Genomic DNA, 23,743 nt, shown 5'->3' with positions numbered 1-23,743 from the left:
GGCCAAGCGTGTCTCCAGACCTAAAGCCTATTGAGCATCTGTGGGGCATCCTGAAATGGAAGGTGGAGGAGCACTAGGTCTCTAACATCCACCATTTCCGTGATGTCGTCATGGAGAAGTGGAAGAGGACTCCAGTGGCAATCTGTGAAGCTCTGGTGAACTCCATGTCCAAGAGGGTTAACGCAGTGCTGGAAAATAATGGTGGCCACACAAAATATTGACACTTTGGGCCCAATTTGGAGAGTTTCACTTAGGGGTGTAATCACTTTTGTTGCCAGCAGTTTAGACATTAATGGCTGTGTGTTATTTTGAGGGGACAGCAAATTTACACTGTTATACAAGCTGTATATTCACTACTTTACATTGTAGCAAAGTGTCATTTCAGATTACAGAAGGTAATTTACTAATGTTAACTCTTGTTTAGTGTCAAACCAATCAGTAGTTAAATCACCATGGAAAATCTATTAATGTAAATTAGGGTATTTAGCAGTATAGTCAATTAGCCTGTGTGTGACAAAAATGATTATTGTGGCCTTGTTCTGCAGTTTCCTTTCTGACAGTACACTTTCAAGTCATTTAGGGGACAATATGCAAAGTCTCTAAGCCAGAATTCACAGGTCTTTAACCTCAGCAAGATTTGATGAAACATCGTGTTCTAAGGTTCATTGTGGTACTATGAATCATTTTGAAATTAATTCCTTTGAATCACAGGGTTCATGGGAATATAAACTCTGAGAGACAGGTATCTAGAAAGGAAAGGACATTTACAAGATGCTTTTCAAAAATGAAGCAGCAATTTGAGTAGAATTTAACAGTTCCCATACATTTAACATTTATATAAACATTTAAAATACAAATGTAGTTACGCTGATGGAAGCATGCTCTGCCCAAGGTATGACTGTAATGAAATCAGTGGAATACAGTGTTAATGAATAGATTTTTCTCACAATACAACCTATAATTATAAAAAATCCAAAATATACATCCCCCACTCTTTAAGCAGTGAAAGATAAGTTATCTTGCTGTGCTCATTTGAGATTGTATCTGCTGGTTTATCTTGTTGCTTGAATACAGTTTGTGTTTTATACTGTAATGTACTGTATCTTTTGTACCATACTTTAACTTAGTTTTGCTCTGGGAACTGCTGTGTTGAAAGTGCAACATATAAGTTATAGTAAAATACATGCAGTTCAATAGATGATTTACTAGTAACCCCTTGGAAACCTTTAAAGTTGGTACAGGTTGAACCACTGATTGCAGTAATGCTTATTACAAGTATAATGTCGTAATACTGGATAAAAACTGGAAATGTTAATATTGTGTTTAACCCCTAGATGGTGGTAAAAACATTTATGGACATGGACCAGGACTCAGAAGATGAGAAACAACAATATCTCCCATTAGCCTTGCACCTTGCATCAGAATTCTTCCTCAGGAATCCCAATAAAGATGTCCGTCTCCTTGTAGCATGTTGCTTGGCTGATATTTTTCGAATTTATGCCCCTGAAGCACCATACACTTCCCATGATAAACTCAAGGTATAACATATTTGCAGATAATCTCTACCTGGTCCAGTTGTTGGTGTGCTGATTTCTCAGAGAATGATATTTGATAGGTCATTCAGATTTTACAGTAAATTGTGGCTTGTTCTAGAAACAGGAGTAGGCAAGCCTTGGGTTTGCACACTCCTCCCTCCCCTGCAGTGACCATTTGGCACTACTGCAAGAAAGATCTGAGGTTTTTGCTTCCATTTTTGATTAATTGCAGTTGCTTGTTTTAATTGTACCTAGACAAACTGTAATCTATGATTTAAAATTGTTGTTGTTGTTAGGCTCCTTGAGCACCATTTTCTTAGTGGAAAGGTGGGGAATAAATCACATAAATGAATAAAGAAGCACATGAAAACTTGCTTTGCCTAGGCTCATTTCCTTAATGATAACCTATGGTTTATCATTATCTCTGAACTAGGCCACTGTGAATTTTCCCTAATCGAAAGTAAAATATTTACAATGAAATGAACTTGCAGGGTTCATTGTCATTTTGTTTCATGTCACAGAGTCCTTTAAACACGATTTCTTGGTTTGTTGTTTGTTTTTGTTTTGCAGGATATATTCTTGTTTATTACAAGACAATTAAAAGGATTAGAGGACACTAAAAGTCCTCAGTTTAACAGATACTTTTACTTACTAGAGGTAAGTTTTACTAGAGTTTTTCACATATCCATGGTCTGCAACACTTTAATTATGCTTATATATTGCGGTTTAATATAACTTGTTAACTGAATTTCTTGAAGACAAAAGTATTTCTGGTTTTTACCCTAATTTATTTTAATGGCATTTTTGTCAAGGCCACACAGAGAATATGTCAAAATGTGAAGTTGTTTGGATATTGTTACAACACAAGATTTATACATTAAATATATGACAAATAGAGCACTGACTGTATTTAGCAAATCAGTATTCAGTATTGCCATGTTTGGTTGATATACTGGCAGACATCATTGAGGTTTGTACTGACTGTTAATTACCTTTTTAATTACACAGTTCAGATCAAAATGGTAATTTAATGCTTTATTTTTGTTGTAGAATTTAGCTTGGGTTAAATCTTACAACATCTGCTTTGAGTTGGAAGATTGCAATGAAATTTTTATTCAGCTTTTTAGGACTCTCTTTTCAGTTATCAAGTAAGTTGGATTTGAAATTTTATGTGATCTCAATAACAGCTTTCTTTAAAAATATTATAGAAGAATAATCATGATTTGTTAATGTATATTCCAGTATTACATGATAGGTATTTTTATTTGCAGTTTTACAGTATATAGAATACTAGCAACATTTAAATATATCTTTTGGTTTGTTGGAAGATATTGTAATGAAGTACATTACATTGGAACCTATACCTTGCCAATCAATCGGGTAGAGGAGTCTCTGAGTATGAAAGCCAATTCCTCAAGTTCTGCCACACTCTAGCATAACTAAGTAACAAGCACAAGAGAGAGCAAGTTATGCAGATTGAAGTAGTCTGGTTATTCTTTACTTCCATTAGGCTATATGGAACAAAATAAAAGTTTATTTATTTAAAATATTTTTACCCCATCCTTCCTGATAAAGGAATCTCAGGACAGTGTACAATAGTTAAAATAGGAATATAATAGTACAATAATAGGCAAAACATAAATAACAATCAATTCTGCAAAATTAAAGAAAAAAAGAAAATGCGACTGTAATCTTAAATCTTAAAACACCTAAAATCCTTAATTCTTAAAATGATGGTTAAATAAAAAGGTCTTTACCTGGGGCTGAAAAGAGAATAAAGTCGGCGCCAGGGAAACCTCTCTGAGGAGCGCATTCCACAAACTGAGTGCCACCACTGAGAAGGCCCTCCTCTGGGTAGACACCCTCTCTATTTCCTTCAGAAAGTGTTCCCAGAGAAAGGCCTCTCCTGCTGATCTTAAGGGGCATGAGGTCATGTAGGAAGGGGATGTTCCTTCAGGTATCCCGGTCCCAAGCCTTTTAGAGCTTTATAAGTTAGTTCCAGCACCTTGAATTGGGCTCAGACTTCAATCAGAAGCCAGTGTAGCTGGTAGAGGACCTGAGTTATATGAGAATAACAACTGGCCCCCCGTCAGCAAAGTTACTGCAATTTTTAGTGTATTTGAAGGGGCAAATTCTAATTCTCCCATAGAACTGGAAATAAGTTTATATGTACAACTTCTTACTTTCTCCCATTGAAGTATGTGGCTGCTATTAATTTCTGTTGGCTGATAGTGGTGGTGGGGATTGCACACTTGGAGGAACTGTTAATTTGCAAGTAAAACCTGACCCTCACCCCAGCAACTTGGTGATTCATCTTGTTTCGACAGACATTCTAGTGAGAGCAAGGATGCCAACAGCCTTTGTAACATATATCTTTCCCCCCTCCATAAACAGAATTTTGGTAATTAATGTTGCTGCTAAAGGTGGGCAAAGTGAAAACAAATCACAATTTGATGGATTGGGTGGATGGGTTGGAGTGAAGAACTGGTGTAACCCTCATTCATATGGAGATGTTAATCATGGGGAGCCAGTCATCCGAGCAGTAGGGACTGCACTTAAGAGACGTATATCTGTAAATGAGCTGGTTGCTTTTATTCACAGACAAGTGGTAAAAGATGTGCAACTTTATTTGTGTAATCTAGTAACAATATTTTCTGTTAATAGACTTTCAATTCCATTAAACTAATTTTAATGTTCTAATTTTAATGTTTAGCAATAGCCACAACCAGAAAGTACAAATGCACATGCTAGATTTGATGAGTTCTATCATCATGGAAGGCGATGGAGTGACTCAAGAACTATTGGACTCAATTCTTATCAACCTCATCCCTGCACACAAGGTTTGCCAAGTAAAAACAAGCAAACATACCAACCTCTCTTCCCTGACCCCTCTTTCAGTAGCTTGTCCTATTAGATGTTTTGTCCAAAGAAATACAGGAGGTAGTACTAGCCTGTTGTTTCCCTCCTTGGCTTATATTTGTTCCTTTAATTCATATACCTAAATGCCAGCACCTCAATGAAAGCAGAGGTGTTAATTTGATTCATAGGTAAGTTGGTGGGCAGAATAACTGCTGTGTGTTACTTGGGGGAGTCCAACATGCTTTTGCCCTGTGCTTTTTTCATATAGGACAGATCATATTCCAACATTTGTCCTAGGAATCAGTGAAGGTGTTCACAGTACAGTCTAGAATGGCTGGCTGGCTCCATGGGGACCTGCAAGAGACTCATGCTAGCTTTCAGGGTGTAAAATGTGGTAGTCACATGAGAAACCTGTTAGAATGTCAGGAGTGACTAGGAGCCTGCTGAGTGCAAATTTGGTTATGTATGTGTAGTGGACAGTTTATGAATAGACTTGCCAGGATGCATAACCGTTGATAAATACCAATTTTAAAGCAAATATTTGAAACAAAGTGTTCTATTTTTGACTAAAGGAGAAGTTGAATTAATAGGTTAATGTGGTTTAGCAATATATGAAACTAATATTGAGCTGCATTGTATCTTCCTTTCCCCCTGGAGATATGGGAATGAGGATTTGTGTAAATGGAGGGGGGAGGGGCATCCTCAAATTCCATGAGAAAGATACAGATACTTAGGTTTTTCTCTGTAAAAGGCATATAAGTGGATTCTGTCTTGCAGTACATCTTAGCCTCTTAGCATTAAGACAACAGCTTTCAGAAGATTAACTTAATAGGGCATGTGTTGATTTACAGTTTCTTTTAGAATTAAAGTATTTTAAAGCATAAAATTTTTCTTAATATGTCTTTCTCTTTCTTCTAGAACCTTAATAAACAGGCATTTGATCTTGCAAAAGTCCTATTGAAAAGGACAGTGCAGACCATTGAGCCATGCATTGCTAACGTATGTAATACATGCATTAATTTATCAGTGACTGCTACTTTCTTAAATCTTAACTTTTGTTCACTTGGACTTGTTGAAGCCATGAAAGTTGTGATAAACACTTTTTCCATTCCATGCGGGAGTTATGTAAACTCAGTTTATACTCTATTTTATTTATGCAGCTAGGGAATCACAGAAGTATAAAGTGACCACAGTGTTCTCAGCATAATTCTCTTCTCCCTCCCTCCCTTTCAGAGAGGGCAGACTGGCAGCCAATAGTATGCCGGATACATAACATCAGGGCAGTTGCCAGTCTTGGCAAACTGACTTAACCTGCTGAAAAAGAGGGATTTTGTGGGGGCTGCACGTTGATTTTCAGTCTGTCCTAGTAGCAGCAGTTAAGAGAACTGATTGCAGTGGTGTTAAGAGTGTGCCTGATTCTTTCTGTAGCCTGTTATCACAGACTGCTAAGCAAATACTTGATTAAAAGTCACTTAGCAAATCTTGAAGTCCAGTTTTAAAAAATGGGACTTGTCTATGAAGCCATAAAACTATAGGAGTGTTTATCCTGTTGGAATGCTGCTTATGTTGATAGCAGCTGAATTCTAGAAAAGTCTGGGCTTTCAGATGGAAACTGAATTTAAAGCCTGCAGCCCACAAACAAATTATATATTGAAGTTAATTTGTTCAAGTAAGATTGTCAGGCAAAGTATAAACATGTTTATGATAAGACAATTGCACTGAAAGGTCATATGATTACATGAACTATGATTAGGTAAAATTATTTAGAAATACTCCGATTAACTATATTTTGTAAGTAAATGTTGTGTATTTCTAAACTTTGTGTGTATTTTTAAACTTTGCCCTAGTTTAAGAAGCAGCCATCCATGGGGATTCCAGTGGCAACTGTATTTTTTAAATTTAGTGAACACCTGTGTTGGGGCCAAGCCCATCACTGTGGACTGATCAGAGAGAAAGGGGTTGTATGTACCTACTCCAGTTGTTGTTTTGCGGTTCCTCCTTGCATTCCGTTTCAGCATCCTTGAGAGCCATAGGGAAAACCTCTTTGGCAGTTTTATTATTATAAATAGTACTTGAACTGTTCCTCCAGCTCCCTGTCATGCCACATAGTCTTTCCCAACAACTGAATTCCTGCAAAGACCTCATGTCCTATAGAAACGCAGATACATGTTGCGCTCCTTTGGCAAAACCAGTGGATGTCCTAAGCAGATACCAGCTACTTAGCTACCAAAAAATCACTCAACTCTTCTGTTGCACTTTCTTCCTACTTCCTCCCACTGCTCTGGGCAGCCAATCATAATAGCTTTTGTTGCCTACACGAGCAGAATATTGTCAGAGTGCTCCAGTATAAGATAAGAAATGGACAGAAATTATTTGATCTTGTAAGTAGGTTTTAGAAGCACATTTTTGCATCTGATTGCTTTTGAAGCTCTTTTGAATCTGAGTGCCTTAGACATGAATCCCCTTCCCTTGATTTGGTGAAAGAACAGTATGGATGGCAAATAGAAATTCTACCTGGCTACTAGGGTCAGCCAACATTTGTGAACAACTGTTTATAATTAAAAAAGCAAACTTACATGAACAGACTGCATCAGAGATGTGGTAGGAAGGAAGCATTCTAGTAGTCCTGCTATTTGATCACTTGTTTTTTTCCCCCTTTTTCCTCCCCTTCCGTTTCATTTTGTGTGGTGCCAGTTTTAAATTTTTTAACCTATGTTAGTTAAGAGTTTTAAACTCAGTTTCTTAAATTTTGATTTAAACATTTGTAGTCAAATAATGATGCTTTTTATTTTGTATTTTTAGTATTTTGTGAGAATTTTAAGTGACCCAGAATGCTTTAGTTATTGGGCTGTATAGAAATAAAATAATACTAATATGTTTTTCTCCTAGTTTTTTAACCAGGTTCTGGTACTAGGAAAATCTTCTGTGAGTGATTTATCAGAGCATATATTTGATCTAATACAGGAGCTTTTTGCTATTGATCCTAATTTATTGCTATCTGTCATGCCACAGCTTGAGTTCAAACTGAAGGTAAGAGAAATTACTCCACTATTTCAATTAAATATGTGGAGGTCCCCAGTATAAGGCTGTGAGTTTCAGGAACAAATTATCTTCTGTGATGGGCAATTGTTACCTATTGGTCAGGTTCTGAAGGACCATGCAAATACTTCTCCCTGTTAAGTGAGGCTTTGGATTTTTGTTTCTGGAACCGTACATTCACATGCTGCATGGTGAAGTGTTTTTGGAACTTGAGGAGTCAGATAGACAAAACCGGTGATAGGAGATGACCCTTCTGCAAAGAAAACAGTAAAATCCTGCTGAGCATGCACAGGTCCTTTGGCCATGCTTAAAATACGTGTTTGTTTGGTTGTTTATTGGATTTCTAGCCCAACCTGTTAGTCACAGGGCTCCCAGTTGTTTACAACAACAAAATCATAAATGCAAAAAAAAAACAATTAAGAAAACAAATTGCAAATTACAATAAAACATTAAAACCAACATAAAAAATCTGGTTTACAATCTTTGTCCAATAGATGCTAAAACAATTTGTTCTAGTTAAAGTATAAGGCAAAAGGTGTTAGGATATGGCTAACTCGTTAGGATAAATTGAGTTATCAATCCTTTGAGATTTCTGCTAAGGAACAGTGTTTAGTTGGAAATATACAGCACTAAGTTTACATTTATTCAGGGCACAACAATACCTCACATACCTTAGAAGCAACAAGTTGAGAGAAAAATATTTCCTGTCATTCTTGGAACTTTTGTGGGCAGCTTAATTGAGAAAGGATTTTACAGCAAAGGATTGTGGGTGTCAGGAGGAAGACCCAGTGCAGACGGGGGCTGTAAGGCAAAGGCAAATATTACATGACATGCAAGGGTCAGTGAAGAGTAAAATAGGAGTAAAGTTTAATGTCGTAGGACACGTGTTTATGCAATTAGGAACTATGTTGGGGTGGTCAGGAACAGTGGGAGAAGTGTATTGAACACAGCTTCTGAGAACAGGGTCCCCTCATGAATGATCCCTATCCTGGTTGTAACAACTGCAAAAAATCATCCTCTGAACTGTTCCTAGCATGTTGAGATTCTGTACTTACTAATCAGAAATGTGGAGCAAGAGTATTATGACACTTCATAGATCATAGCCATCATTCTGTAAATAGTTCTTTAAACAGCTAAAACTGGAGTAACCTTTCTGAGGATGCCATTTTCCAGTAGCATTCCTAAAGTGGGTGAAGCACATGTTATGTGTCTCAGATGGAGTAGCATATAATACGTGCTCAGAGAAAACGTCATAGAGACTTAATCATCTAATACTGTTTTTGACTTTGGTTATTTTGTGGATTAAAGGTAATTCAATATCTGTATTGTATAAGCTTGATATTTGTACATTTCATCTTATGCAACAGTTTATTATTCTCTGTCAACCTGTAGAGCAATGATGGAGAAGAACGTTTAGCTGTTGTAAGGCTTTTAGCTAAGCTGTTTGGTTCTAAAGATTCTGACCTTGCAACACAGAATCGTCCTCTTTGGCAGTGTTTTCTTGGCCGGTAAGAAAACGTTTTTGTATTTTAGTTGCACTGGTTTTGGAAGCAGCTCGTTTCCTACCATTTTTCTCTCTTTAAAAAAATCATTTGTGATACTAGGTTTAACATGGTCAAGACTATCACTGCATATTGTTGGATCAAACTTTGTTTGCAGATAAAGATGTCTGAAATTCATATAACATGTTTTGAGAGTCAGGTTGCTGTCTAGTACCTAAGAGTAGCCTTTTTTCTTTTATAACAGTATTGTTGCTTTCCTGAAATAATAACTCTGTGCAGTAAATTCTTTTTTGAGAATTATATACAAAAAGCTCTTTTCTGCTCTATCTTAAACAGTTTGGATAGTGGAAACTAGTTTCAGTGCAACTTTACCTAATTTTTCCATATGGTAGTTTAACTGCAGGTATAATTTTGCCATTTGTGCAATTATTGTTGTTGACTTGCTTTTTCTAACTGTATGCTATACTGATTGCTGGAGCCTGTGCCCACCATTCAGTATGTTTATCTGTTTAATATTAAATACAAATGTCAATGTGAACTAATATTTTTCAGAATCAAAAAGGCAGCTATATAAATATATTGTTTCTGATTTGTTTCAAGAAACATTCATTTGCTTTTAAAGCTTCCTGAAGAGTTAGTTATTCAGGAGCTATTCATTTCTGCTTCACCAAAGTCTTCCTTGGAAATTGTTAGGAACAATATATTTGTGCTGCTGTCTTTTTTGTTTTTGCTTTTGCTTTATAGCTGCCCCCCACCCCCAACCCTACATACACTCCTTGGTGATGATTGAATTACTGTTTTCTTATCCTTCAGATTTAATGATATCCATGTTCCTGTGAGACTAGAAAGTGTGAAATTTGCAAGCCATTGTTTAATGAACCATCCAGATTTAGCAAAAGACCTTACTGGTAAGATCTCTTAACTCAATGGATAAAATAATTAACACAAAAGAGCACTGGGATAATCATTTGAAATTCATTATATGGTAGTATGACAAATTGAATACCAATCTCTGCCTTGATTATTTTGTTAAGCAGTTGGAGGATTAAAAGTAATGTTGAAGGCAAACATTATATACTGATATTATGTACTGTCCCACATATGTAATGAGAATGAGGTGTTTTATTAATCTAAAGTTGTTGAAACTTCCAGTTTACTGCACCAAACTTTGCATTAAATAGAATCTTATGACTCTTTGTTCATCTGCTTTCTTAGTTAACTTACCATATTCTTGTTCCTCAACTCATGTATTTGAAGGTAAATTCCACTGATTTACTGGTTCAACTAGAACTAGAAAACTGTTTCAACATTAGTCCACATGCTTAGGCATATTTAAACACATTGTACATTTTTAATATTCCTAGCATTGTTGCTCTTCAGATGCAGGTTTATGAATGTATTATATTTCAGTACAACTGGTAATGTTTTCTTTTTCAAACAGAGTACTTAAAAGTTAGATCACATGATCCAGAAGAAGCCATTCGGCATGATGTCATTGTGACAATAATAACTGCTGGCAAAAGGGACCTGTCTTTAGTTAATGACCAGCTACTTGGTTTTGTCAGAGAAAGAACACTGGATAAGAGGGTAAGATGATAACAGTAAGGTAAATTCTTGACTTAAATGGACACAGCTGTGAAAATGAATCATTTAATGTTTTGAGGCTTCATGGATTGTTTTATTTATACTTTTGCATTGAATGTTGCTTTAGAACAAATGAAACCATTTACTGAAATACTGCCATTCAACTCTGTTTCCCCTTTTAACCCAGATATGCAATTATAAGGATTAGGGGAGTTCTCAATATTGAAACATTTAGCAGTTGCACATTCTTTCTAAACATTGCATTCTGAATGAGAGATCACAACTTGCATCCATTATCACCGGTGTTGATGTCTTTTGTCAACATTTTAGTTATTTAGAAACATAATCATCAAGTGATTGAATTATTACTTTGTTTAATCCCATCACTTTTCCTTGAAGTCATCCAAACAGAAGTGGGTTAACATTTTGGGTAGTTATTCTGTCAAACTTCTCTTCTGGGAAAAGTAAAATGTTTTTGGACTTGGATTTATTTTACTTACAGTATTTTAGTACTACCTATTTAAATACAAATATCCACAGTGTTGGCTCTTCTGTGGTAGCTTAGAGCATTATTCTGTGTTGTGCTAATACAAGTGTGCACCATTCCTTAAGGAAAGGTACATGGAGCCCACCCTCTTCCATAGGCTCCATATTCACAAGACTCTAAAGACAGTCTTTATTTGTAAGTCTTTGCTTCTAGCTACCACACTGAGGCCCAGCCTGCCTAGATATTTTTGCTTCAGGGCAAGATTTATGCTTTTCTACCCTTCTTCCTGACTTTACATCAACAGAATGTCCCCTTTGTTCAAAGCACCTGTCCTTCTGGTGACACTTCTCCTTGTAGCAAGACTTTTCTATACCTGTGGGAGAGGATTCATCAGCACTTGAGGCTTCTTCACTGTTTCCACACTGTTTCTTTCTGCTGGGTAGTTCTAGATTCCTTGTCAAAGAAAACCAGAGCAGGTGCCTGCAAAGGGAATGCTTTTCCTTCTTCTGTTGTGTCATGCAACATTTCCCTCTCTCCCTTCCAGCCCCTTTCCCCTGCCTGCCTGCTTGTCTCCCTCCTGCTGCATCCTGGAACTTAACAGTCTCCTCTTAATGGGACCCAGCTGCTGTTGCTGAGGCTTCACTCCAGATGGGCCAGCCTACCCTTTGACTTGAAGTCCTTTCAGGCAGGCCTTCATTTCACCATTATTCTCAGACTTAGTGGCTTGGGTGTTACCGCCGGAGCATGAGGATGACTTGACCTCATCCTGACAGCCTGTTACTGTAAATTACACCTTGCACAGCACTAGCAGTGTTTATAGGCAAGTTGGGTTTCCCTGGAAAACCAGCGTTCCAGCAAACAGTATTGGCATTAGGCTAGAGTTAGCACACACAGCCATGAGGTTTTAAACACACTTCAAGCATGTTTTTCACATTTAATATAAAATGTAATGTAGCTGTTCTTGAGCAAAATTGTGATATTTAAATGCTTGCTTATTCCTTTTAAGTGGCGAGTAAGAAAAGAAGCAATGATGGGTCTTGCCCAGCTTTATAAGAAATACTGTCTTCATGCGGAAGCTGGAAAGGATGCAGCAGAGAAAGTGAGCTGGATAAAGGATAAACTTTTGCACATATATTATCAGAATAGCATCGATGACAAGTGAGTCAATTTTAAGCCATTTTCCCAAGGTGGACCTGTGAAGCACAACAAGTTACAGCCCTGTTCCAAGCAAGCTGTTAGATAAAACTCCCCATTGTTCACTTGAGCAATCACAGAATCAGTGCCAAATTACGCTTTGGATCAGCCTTCTCCAGCCTAAGGCAGTATCCAGCCGTGTCATTCTGTTAGTGTAGGTGGCATTGCTCCAGCCAAAACTAGGTGCAAAAGTATGTGTGCCAGTGGAGAATCCAACTGAAGTTCCGGTAGCACAATAATGGATTTGTGCATTGATACAGTTGTGCATTAATCTTGTGCAACAGGTACATAACAAAAAAGATTTGGTGGAGATCCAGTAGCACTATTTGAGTTCACAGAATGACACCATTGGATACCGGCCCTTGTGCCCTCCAGATGTTTGCTACTGCAATGCACAACATTCTTGACCATTAGCCCATGGTTGCTGAAGCTGAAGTCCAAAGCATCTGCACGGCCCCAAGGTTGGTTTGGATAATTGGAAGCACCTCTGTAGGCTTGCATTTTCTTTCCCCTTCCATTGTTTTAGATTTCTGATTTACTAAAAACTCAACTGGGCTAACTATGGCTTCCACATGTATCATTACCTCTAAATCAGAAATGGAAATCTATGGTGTTTGGGTATAGTTGATTAGCACTAACTAGCTTGCCTAATTCAAGCTTAAATTGTATAACACAAGGAAGGTTCCCTAGTCAGAAATGAACTATTGTGTCTTAGATCTGTTGTATATTTCTTGACTGCTTTCTTAAGTTAGCAGTACATAATTGATTGAAATAAAGAATAAATTTCCAGCAGATGTAATGCAAGCATACCAATGTACACACAAAATGCACTGTGCTGTGGTGTTTCTGTACCCCAGTATGCAGTGCAGCATAGGTTACCTTTGCCCACAAATATAGGGGAGAAGCATGAACCCTAAGACAAGGTATAGACCCTGTTTGGGATACTGACCCACAGAAAAAATTATTAGGAGTTGGGCCTGACTTGAATAAGGCAGCAGCAGCTTCTGAGGATCTGTTGCTATACACCCACAAACCTTTACTGTTTCATGTAACAAGGCAACTTCTTTTATATTGTTATATATTTATATTGTTAATTTTATATTGTTATTTTTGTAGTTTATTGTATTTTATTTGTGCTGTGAGCCGCCCCGAGGCTTCGGCAAGGGGCGGCATAGAAATGTTTTAATAAATAAATAAATGAAATGTCAATCCCTACCTTTTGGGGTACAAATCTCAATCTGTTGGATATTAGATATCTCAATCTAAAAATCATCATCATCCTCACTACTAGTTGTTGTTGTTGTTGTTAGTAATATATATTGGATGGGTAACAGATAACAGTCCTTTTCTTCCAGACAGACTTCAATTCCCAAGATGCTGTCCTACAGGGAAGTAATACCCTCTAAACCATTTGGGTTTACTTCAACATGCCTAGGATTGAGTTGCCAAGCATTTTCTATTTGTACCAGAGCTATCTGGTACAAATCCTGGCTGCTTTTGGCTCCAGGCCCCAGTGGATTCCTGATGTGCTTTTCCTAGGAAGCCAGTGGTAGCTGCTTTTGCTATTGGTACCCATGTATGTACCGAGAATTCTGGGTGATTGAGGCTAGTTCCTGGGACAAGCAGCTGATGCAACTAAGATAAAAGCATCGAGCAAGATGAGTTGGCAAGACTCCAAAGCTTGGGCAGCTGCAAGTGATCATGGGAGCTGTGCTGCCTTGCTCTCAAGCCATTCCATTTCACTCCAGCCCAGTCTCCGCCCATATACTGTTTTGCCGGCTTTATGCCCCCTTTCCTATCCCCTCTGTCCCCAAGCAGCGCTCAAGAGACTGCAGGAGATGAGATCTGGTCTGGTGCAGTGCTATCATGCTTCCCTTGGAGGTTGCCTGCATGGTAGACTAAACTTTGCCAGGTAAACAGGAACATTCTTTAATTATTGGACAGCACCATTATTTGAAACTGAATAGCTGGTCAGGCTGTCCACTTCTTCAGGCTTCATGGCACTATGGACTTGCCAACATTCTTTCTCTCTCCCCACCCCCCGGCACCCACACAGTTTTGCTCTTTTGTGTACGCAGGGTCTTTCTCTCTCTCTTCTTGATCACAGAGAGTCCTAGAGACTATCAAAGTAGACCATGGGATGCATCCAAGCCATCCCTACTCTAATATTTCGTTCACATTTGTGATATGTCTCTTTTAAAAAATGGAACTTGGTGATTTTTACTTATGAAAGTCTTTTATCTCTTCACAAAAACGTGCCCACAGCCTTTACTTTTTTTTCTTTCATATGTTTCACTATTCTGAGGAGCATGTCATTGTTCAGTTTATCACTAAATGAAATAAATGGTTTGGTTTGGTTTGGTTTGGTTTGGTTTGGTTTGGTTTGGTTTGGTTTGGTTGAGAAACAAAAGGGGCTCCCTTTAAAGCTTAAAATAAGCTATGGCTATTTAATTCCATTATCTTAATAAGGGGGATTCTATCAGATATTTTATATTCTCTACAGCAGTAAGGGATGCTTTCTGTATAGTAGGAATCAGTTGCTATACCCACGTTTGTGTTTATAATTTGAAATAAATAGTTTAGGAAATAAGCAGTTCCTCAATGTATTTTCCTTTGCAGGTTATTAGTGGAGAAAATTTTCGCTCAATATCTTGTTCCTCACAATTTGGAAACAGAAGAGAGAATGAAGTGCTTATATTATTTGTATGCTAGCTTAGACCCAAATGCTGTTAAGTGAGTATACATTTACTCATCTAAGATTTTTAAGTTAGTTTCAGAAATATTTTTAAGCATTCAGTGACCTAGTTCACATAAGAGGACCACCCCCCCCCCTTTACACACACACTGCTTGTTATCATAGGTGGTTGTAATGTAATGTTGCTGGAGCAGAGACTGCTTCACCAAAGATAGGTTGTTTTATTTACAAGCAAGCAAGTGTTGTAGAGCTCATGTGCAGAGGTGCCTGCTGTCCCCTTACAGTGTGCACTCCTCTTCTTTGTCCCAACCAAGGATGGTAATCCCTTCCATCCAACCCCACTTTCAATGGCCAACTCATAGAAGACAAGCAACAAGCTGCCCATTGAAAACAAAGGCATGAGGAATAGTTTGCTGAGGAGTTTTTTTTTCTTGCAAATAACACCCACTTCTTATGCTTTCCTCTTTGTTCTCTATAAAGGAACAACTTTCCCCTTCGTTTCAACCCTCTGTTGGCTCAGGCAGGCTCAAACTGCTCTCCTGCCACTTTTTAAATGGGATCTCTCTCCCTAAAAACAAAGGAAGGAAAATACAAAAAGAGTAGGAGCTTGCTTGGAAGGGGTCCTGTTTGCAAAAAGTCCCCTTTTGGTAAACAATCTTTCATACCTTATTTTCAATAGAGAGCTTTCCTTCTGCAATAATTGGGGTAAATGCAGAAGGGGCAACAGGCACCTCTTTGTACATTGTCTCAGTTTAGACTGGTCATTACTCCTGTTTGCACACTGAGGACAACTCACGGGAAAAAAACAAAAAGTTGGGCAGGCATAGACCCCTCAAAGGTGCTACTGCACACTCTGAAAGAAATAGCAAAAACTTGCTGTGCACCTGGTTTTCTCTATGCAGAGGGGCATTTAAAGAGGCAGCGGTGATGAGCCAAAGCCAGCTCACACTCGCAGGTGTTGGAGAGTCTGAGAGAAAGAAGACTTACTGAATTTGGTAATTTGTTAGGCTCATCATGGGTACTTGGTGAAACAATTCAGCATGCTTTACAGCCAGGATTGGTTGTTATGTTGTGCAGATTCAGCCAATAAGTATAACATATGTGCTTACTTCGAAGTCGAATGACTTGCAGCACAGCATGGTTTCATAGTGGACTCGTTCTGATATATGTAATTACTATTTTAAGTTGTTTGCTAAAATTATTGCCTAGCAAAATTCAAGTTAATACAAATATTTCAAAGTTACTAATTGTTTGAACTACAATTTTTTTATAATAATGGTTTCATAACTCAGTATTACTAAATAACTTTGTGTGTGTATGCATATTTTCCAAGCAAAGAGGGAGATAAATTGAGATCTACCTATACATATAAACAATTTTTAAAAAGTGTTCTGTCTGTTTGCTGGAGAAATTACTAAGGGTTGGATACAAGAAAAAGTGTGCTTAATGGATAGTGACTTGAGAACTCATTGTGCTGCTTATAGAATCACTTTAATCTGTGGTATTTTTCATATTTGTTATTTTTTATGTCCAGGGCACTGAATGAAATGTGGAAGTGCCAGAACATGCTTAGAAGTCATGTGCGGGAGTTACTAGATTTGCATAAACAACCCACTGTACGTTTTAGAATACTGCAATTCTTACTCATTTCTTACTTTGTAATGTTTTTATTTGTTTATGTTATATAATACAGTTAATATAATGTTTATATCTTAGAATAATATATTTATTTGAAGCTTTTCAAATTCTAATATTGCTTTTATGTTTGAGAATTTTTCTTGAAATAACAAGCTGTTCAAAGCTTAATAATCAGTTTTGCAATAGAACTAATAAAACCTACAGCACTCAAAAATATATGCAATCATTTCTTCACTGTTTTCTAATATTGAACTTTCTAATATTCCTTCAAGAACAAGTTACTAGCAACACTTAGGGTGCAATCTTGTACCAAACTGTAAGCTCTCAACCTTGGAGGCTTATCCTATACAGGGCAGGAGGAATAGTGGAGCCAGTTGTTGCTTCCCTTTGTCCTACCCTGCATTTTCTTTAAATGAACTTTTTTGCCAGTTTAGGAACTGTGTTTCAGAGGAAAAGGGAAGAAGACTGGGGAGGCCTCAGGATAACTCATAAAAGCAGAACAGGCAAATGTTGCATGGCAAGTTTTCTGTGTGAACACTCACTCTAAACTTCTTTCTTCAGTCAGAGGCAAACAGTGCTGCTATGTTTGGAAAGCTGATGACCATAGCAAGTAAGAACTGTAGATTAGTGTTACCATTTCAATAGAGTTTTAAAAGCTGCTACTGCAAACTACAATTTCAAATTTTAATTCTGTAGAAAATCTTCCTGATCCTGGGAAAGCACAGGACTTTGTGAAAAAGTTCAATCAGGTTCTTGGAGATGATGAGAAGCTTCGTTCTCAGCTTGAGCTCTTAATCAGTCCTACATGTTCCTGTAAACAGGCAGATGTCTGTGTGGTAAGCATCAAGGGTTTTGTTTGATTTTTCATTATAATTAGTATATGTCATTTTGATCGTGAAAAGGAATGTACGGTAAAAATTAAGAGTGCTCCAGTAACAATGGACAGATATAACAATGAACCTGCAAAATCATGTTGAAATCTAGGCATCCTTGTAAATGAAAGATATTTATGTAGTATACTTGTGCACAACTTCATCCTCATTGTCCTGTCAAAAGAGTGGCAGGCACCAAGTAAAGTATAACTTGAAAAACAGTTTCTCATTCCAATAAATATACATATCCAGTAGCTATCTCACATAAGCACAAACATCTATAGATTGGAACTACCCTGCCTGTTAATAACCAATAAGCTAACAATAGGATTTTTTCTACCTGCACGTAGGTCTTCCTTCATTTAATTATAAGATCTGATCCAAGCACACACTTGTGTTGTGCACATTGATCCATTTCAACTGTTTCAACTAATAAGGATGCCCTTGCATGTATCAGTCTATGTGCATGACCCTTTGGGGATGTGCATCTGCAGACTTGGCTGAAATTATTTCAGCTATTTTTAGATTTGTATAGGCATACGCTTCAAAGCAATTAAAGTCTCAAACATATACTTCAAAGCATGGTTGCCATATTTACCAGCATATAAGATGATGCTTGAAACCTAAAATAGCAAAGCAACAATTGTGGAGGGAGGTCTTATACTCCAGGTGAAAAAAATTCCCTTACTGTCGTCTGTGTTGGGTTATGAGCCTCCTGTGCATCTGCATGCCTAATCCCTCACTAGTGGGCAGCACCCAGGAAGGGTCCATTACTTTGCAAGCCTTGTATGCAGCCACACACCTGATCCCAAGTCTGCCTTGGCCGCCACATACTGCAGTTTTCGGAGGTACTTGCCTAAAAAATACTAACTTTTAAACATCTAATGCCAATTAATTGGGAACACCATTTTAGTTGAAAGCTTTGTTTAGTAGCTTACAGTATACTAGGGTATAAGATACCTCGTGAGATATTAGGAGTTGTCTTATAGGCCTAACATATATAAACATAGAAAAACAGCCCAAAATATCAATTTTGTCTTATATATGACTAGCCTTACATACCCACCTTATATACTGGTATATAAAGTAACGAAATGGGTGTGTTAATTGTGAGTTGTATAGATATATAGTGAATACATTTTTGGAAAGACATGCTCCATGCAAACCATTGGTACCAACAAAAACGCACAGTTAGATAAATGTTGCACCTAGTTTGCATACCTAACATCTGGGAGAAATCTGGCCCTTTTCAGCAATATTGTTGAAGAACTATCTGCATTGTCTGTTTAAATTCTTTTATATTATGTACAGTATTGTATTTTTAAGATTTTTATTCTTTATAAACTACCCAGAGAGCTTTGGCTGTGGGGTGGTAAAGAAATGTAGTAAATGAAATGTGTGCCATTTGAGTCTTTTTCTTTTTTAAGAAAACCATTCTTACTCAGAGTGCATAGGAACATAGCTCTCTTATACTGAATCAGAGCATAGATTCATATAGTATAGTACTGTTAACACTGACTGGCAGTACTCTTTAGTATTTCTAATACTACCTGGAGATACTGAGGATTGAACCTGGGATATTGTGTATACAAAGCCATGTATTCTATGACTGAGCTATAGCCCTTCCATCCTATTGCAATGGGTAAATTTATATCAACTCTCAGGTAATGTCCTTCTTATTATGTTTTATTCAGAGAGAAATAGCACGGAAACTTGCAAATCCTAAGCAGCCAACCAATCCTTTCCTGGAAATGGTAAAATTTCTTTTGGAAAGAATTGCCCCTGTCCACATTGACTCAGAAGCCATCAGGTAAGCATGACTGAGGGTGGCGTCATTTAGTAATTTTTGCAGTGCAGATCTTAATTATGTCAGCAGGGAATGTAATCATAGTCTGATTACTAGTAAGAATAACTTATGTTCTGATTTATGTACTGGAAGCTTGTAGGAGTTTAGTAAAATCCAGAGTAATAAATCAAAACATCTGGCATTTAAAGTACAATTGAAAGTTGAAGAATTGTATATACATATAGTTTCAATTTAAATTTGAAACAGGAAACAGTTGGACACAAACCAAGAGTATTATGAGAATAAGTAAGAGGGTCATGGTTGTTAAGTAAGAATGGGGGTGTAAGACTGACTAGTTACATGGTGTAATCAATTTGCTCAGAAAGAGTTGTTTGAAAATGTATGTGATACATATTCTCACATAATTGAGTGTACATATAAGATTTTTTTATTTTTGTTTTTTTGTTTTAGTGCATTAGTAAAGCTAATGAATAAATCAATAGAAGGCACAGCTGATGATGAAGAGGAGGGTGTAAGCCCTGATACTGCTATTCGTTCAGGGCTTGAACTTCTCAAGGTACTCCCTGAAAAATCAATCAAGTAGTACTGCAGCTAATGTTCTGACTATGCCCTTGTCCATTTGCTTACATTTTCTTTCAAAGACTCACTTAGTGCTTATGAACATTTAAAATCCTGTTCCCAATTCATAGCATTGACTACATAAATGGCTACCTATAATCATAATTTTATTTTCTCTGTATATTGCTTAATGCAATGGAATGCAGGTGTGTATCAGTCTAGGTATAAATGTAATAAGGGTGTCATCCTTTGTAGGCCTTTTTTCTGCCTAAACGTCATGGTTCAGAAATAGGTGAAAGGCAGTCAGAGGAATAAGAAATGGTTATCAAAGTCTTGAGAGAGGTAGGAACCAAGCTGAGTGCATTGAAATTATTGTACTTAATACAACTTGACGCTTCAGAAATGATTTCAGAAGACCTGTTGGAAATAGACAGAATGATCTATGGTAGAAGATTTTATCATATCTGATTTTGAATGGGAAAAAAAGCAAAAAGAGATATTTCCAAAGAACTGGGCCCACTAGTAGAAAAATGATGCTCCATACCAAGTCTTGAGCCTTACAATGAGACAGAAAGGTATGCATGCATTTTAGAGAGCAAAGTCAAGCCAGATTAAACTGCAGTGGTATAAAAAGAAATAGATTAAATTATGATTTAAATCATACAAGCAGTTTACATTTTAGTTCCAGGAAATCCATTGCTTGTATACAATAAAATATGTATTCTTTTAGCAGATTCTCCCTTACTCTGTGACCGGGTTCATGCTATAGAACACCCCACAATCCTTTATGAACCCAGGTTAATCCTGAACAGTGCCTCGTTCAAGAGCAACGAGCCATCCCAACAATATGTGACTTGTTCTTGGGGTTTTTGCACCCACAATAGGTTTTCATGTCATCCAAACCTGGGCAACTGACCCAATCATGGCTTGCAAGAAGCAGGTGGCAAGGCAGTGGGTAAGAGTGGTAGGAATCCCTTGCCTTTCTTGCTGAGCTTGCCCAGGTCAATGCTAACTACCATGCTGATACCCAAGTCACAGTGGAGTGCCTGGCAGTGGTTCAATGTCCCCTTCATAATTTCAAGGCACCTTCCCCCACTTTACCCCTCTTTTTCAGAGACCACTTTTTGTATTCTTTAATGTGGCAGCTACTGAAATCCCCTTGAAAGTGCCCAGGTGGAATATTGGTTCATCACCCCCCTTCTGACTGCCCAAAATGTGCACAAATGTATGTCTTGAATCTGTATGTCCCTGTCAAGAAGACTTATGGGGTCCCTGAAAAAAAAACCTTTGAAAGAACCAGAGTTTTGACAGCTAACAATCAAACCAACATGCTTTCATAAAAGGGAGTGGCTTTTTTGCACCTAGAGTTTTGGTAGAAAAAAGAATAAGCTGAGAAGAGTCATGTCTGACAAAAAATCCTGAGTACCATGCCATGAAGGCGAAGATTTACTTGCTAACCACCTTTTCATGAACAAGAATCACTTGCAGCTTTGGTTTTCTTGACAAGTCATCTTCCTACGTCAGTCACGAAAAGCCAGACTCAAAACCTAAGCATTTTACAGGCTGTCTTAGTCAATGCCTGAGTGCCTAGTTTGACAGGAGGTACCCCAACTGGGATATTGCCCAGGCAAGCATACCATTTTAGACTCATGCAAATGCATGCTTGTGAAATTCTGATTAGAGAAGAAACACAAAACATGTACACAGATTTTTTTGCAGATGAGGTAACAAACAAGTGGCAGCCCCTCCAATGTATTCCTTCAGGATTTTGAAAGGGTTAGGGTTAGCTGTCAAATCAGAGGTAGCAGAAAAATAATCTCCATGGAACTGAAAAATAGAGAATAAACTACAGTGAGTTTTTCTTGGAATCACATTAAAGAGGGAAAACAAGATAGGTGCTGCTACAGGGTACTGACACACTAAAGGGGAGGTGGGCAGACAACCCAGGCTGACCCCAATTGTCTTTTGGGTAGCTTATTCACAGGGTGGGTTTTGTGACATGTGAACTTGTGAGATATGGCTGTTGCCGTATATTGAATATATTTTATATAGTAATTGCTTTTTATTTAAAAGTGTCTCGATTTCAGAAGTTTTCTCTGTTTTAAAAGCTGTTTGTTATGTGGCATGAGGGCTGAAGAAACGCAAACTCAGAGCCCATGGGCATGTGAAAGTAGTTTCATAATTCTTCAAAAATGGCTTTGAACATATTTCTAAAATGATAACACAAAAAACAAAGGCAAATCACAAAAAGACACATAGACAGGTTTTTGTAATCCACCCTGCATGTGTCAGTCAGATGTCACCTCATTTCCAATAATTTATGCCATCCAATTCTCATTCCAATTATTTATGCCATCTAGACCTTGCAAGATGAATGGCATGAATGATTTCCAAATAACCCTACATCCCTTAGCTTGTTCTAGGGTTCTGAGGTGTTTTGGAAAGCACCAGTACTGCCCTCCTTTACTAAGTTTGGAAACCACAGCAACCTGTGCACAGTGTGAGTGATGTTTGGAATGAGGCAGCAAACAGCTGATGTGCACAAGGACAGAAAAAGAATATGCCATGTTTTCTCTTCCTTTGCTGATCATGCAGACCTGGCCATTTGAAAAGTGCAATTATTACATCAGTATATGTACATTATTTTACATGTTACAGCATTGGAAATGGCAACACCTTGAGGAAATGTTGCCATTATGTTTTCAAACTTACCTCTGAATCCATAGGGATGAAGTCTTTTTAAAAAAGATTAAATAGTTGAAGACAAGGATTATTAGCATTTCAGAAGAAAATTTCCGCCTTTCATTTTGCCCACCACAAGTTCATGTGAGAAATAATATATATTGTCTAGATTTACAGCCTTTTACTATCTCAGATATTAAGGATGTATTAATTTTGCTTTTGATATGTATCCATAGGTTCTGTCTTTCACACATCCTACCTCGTTCCACTCTGCAGAGACGTATGAATCTCTTCTGCAGTGCCTCAGGATGGAAGACGATAAGGTAGCAGAGGCAGCTATTCAGATATTCAGAAACACTGGCCACAAAATAGAAACAGATCTGCCTCAGATAAGATCGTGAGTGCATTTTTCCACATACTGAAAATGCTTATTATACTCTGTTGCCTCAGTTTTGCAACATGATGATACTGGACAGATTTTAAAAACTGGTGCAAATATGCATAGCTGCTTTTATTGCTTATTCCTGTTGCACAGTATTGAAGATTTTCTGAGTACTTGGTTTTATATTACTCTTTTTCTTAATTATCTTTATCTTAATGAATATACCAATAAAGTGGTTTTAAAAGTAGGAAATTGCATTTGAATCAGCCATCTGTTGACTTGGGAAAACAGCCCCTCTTGAAGGGAAATCTAAGCCCAAGTTCTGTGGAAAAGTGGGAATAAGAATTGTTCTGTTGAATAATGGGAAGATACCTATTTATTACCATATCATTAATATAAATCTACATGTGTATGGGGCAGGAGGCTCCTAATAATGATTTCATTTGAACTACTGTTCCAGAAAGAATTATGGTCCTAATTCGATATAATGGTTTTATATGGTGGCGCAAGCCCCAGACATTTCCAAAAACATTTGAATGAGTTCATGTAAGTACTAGAAGAATTTTATTTTGGGTAACATTTTGTTTTTGTCCTAAATCTGTTCAGAACCTTAATTCCTATCTTGCATCAGAAAGCAAAGAGAGGAACACCTCACCAAGCAAAACAAGCTGTCCACTGTATACATGCCATTTTTTCAAATAAAGAAGTTCAACTTGCACAAATCTTTGAGGTAAGTTTGTCTTGTACATTTTAAAAAGCCACAAAAGAATGGAGTCCGGGTTAATAGCATTTTAATAATTCTAAGAGCAGCATCCAAATGGGCAGCTGCACTGCTACTGATTGTGTTGCACCAACAGGTTCTACTATTTGCATAACAGGGAGTTAGTGCTTCATAAAGGAATAATGGAA

The 23,743-nt window shown here is 37.5% G+C and overlaps 1 protein-coding gene across 2 annotated transcripts in view; it reads left to right on the top strand.

Annotated features, from left to right (window-relative positions):
* PDS5A (PDS5 cohesin associated factor A) overlaps window positions 1-23,743 on the top strand; it is a 68,738-nt gene that overhangs the window by 26,272 nt on the left and 18,723 nt on the right. For both annotated transcript variants that reach the window (XM_044418234.1, XM_044418235.1), the window contains exons 3-20: window positions 1,335-1,538; window positions 2,106-2,192; window positions 2,586-2,683; window positions 4,249-4,375; window positions 5,313-5,393; window positions 7,284-7,424; window positions 8,826-8,941; window positions 9,749-9,843; window positions 10,377-10,522; window positions 12,013-12,164; window positions 14,820-14,933; window positions 16,430-16,511; window positions 17,095-17,143; window positions 17,230-17,369; window positions 19,100-19,215; window positions 19,663-19,768; window positions 22,689-22,849; window positions 23,441-23,564. In XM_044418234.1, the coding sequence (XP_044274169.1) occupies window positions 1,335-1,538; window positions 2,106-2,192; window positions 2,586-2,683; window positions 4,249-4,375; window positions 5,313-5,393; window positions 7,284-7,424; window positions 8,826-8,941; window positions 9,749-9,843; window positions 10,377-10,522; window positions 12,013-12,164; window positions 14,820-14,933; window positions 16,430-16,511; window positions 17,095-17,143; window positions 17,230-17,369; window positions 19,100-19,215; window positions 19,663-19,768; window positions 22,689-22,849; window positions 23,441-23,564 (2,139 nt within the window). The remainder of the gene's footprint in view (window positions 1-1,334; window positions 1,539-2,105; window positions 2,193-2,585; window positions 2,684-4,248; window positions 4,376-5,312; window positions 5,394-7,283; window positions 7,425-8,825; window positions 8,942-9,748; window positions 9,844-10,376; window positions 10,523-12,012; window positions 12,165-14,819; window positions 14,934-16,429; window positions 16,512-17,094; window positions 17,144-17,229; window positions 17,370-19,099; window positions 19,216-19,662; window positions 19,769-22,688; window positions 22,850-23,440; window positions 23,565-23,743) is intronic.

This window comes from Varanus komodoensis, unplaced genomic scaffold (assembly GCF_004798865.1).
Source record: "Varanus komodoensis strain SLA01 unplaced genomic scaffold, ASM479886v1 scaffold9, whole genome shotgun sequence".
Lineage (NCBI taxonomy): Eukaryota > Metazoa > Chordata > Lepidosauria > Squamata > Varanidae > Varanus > Varanus komodoensis.
This window is presented reverse-complemented; position numbering and strand designations above follow the sequence as displayed.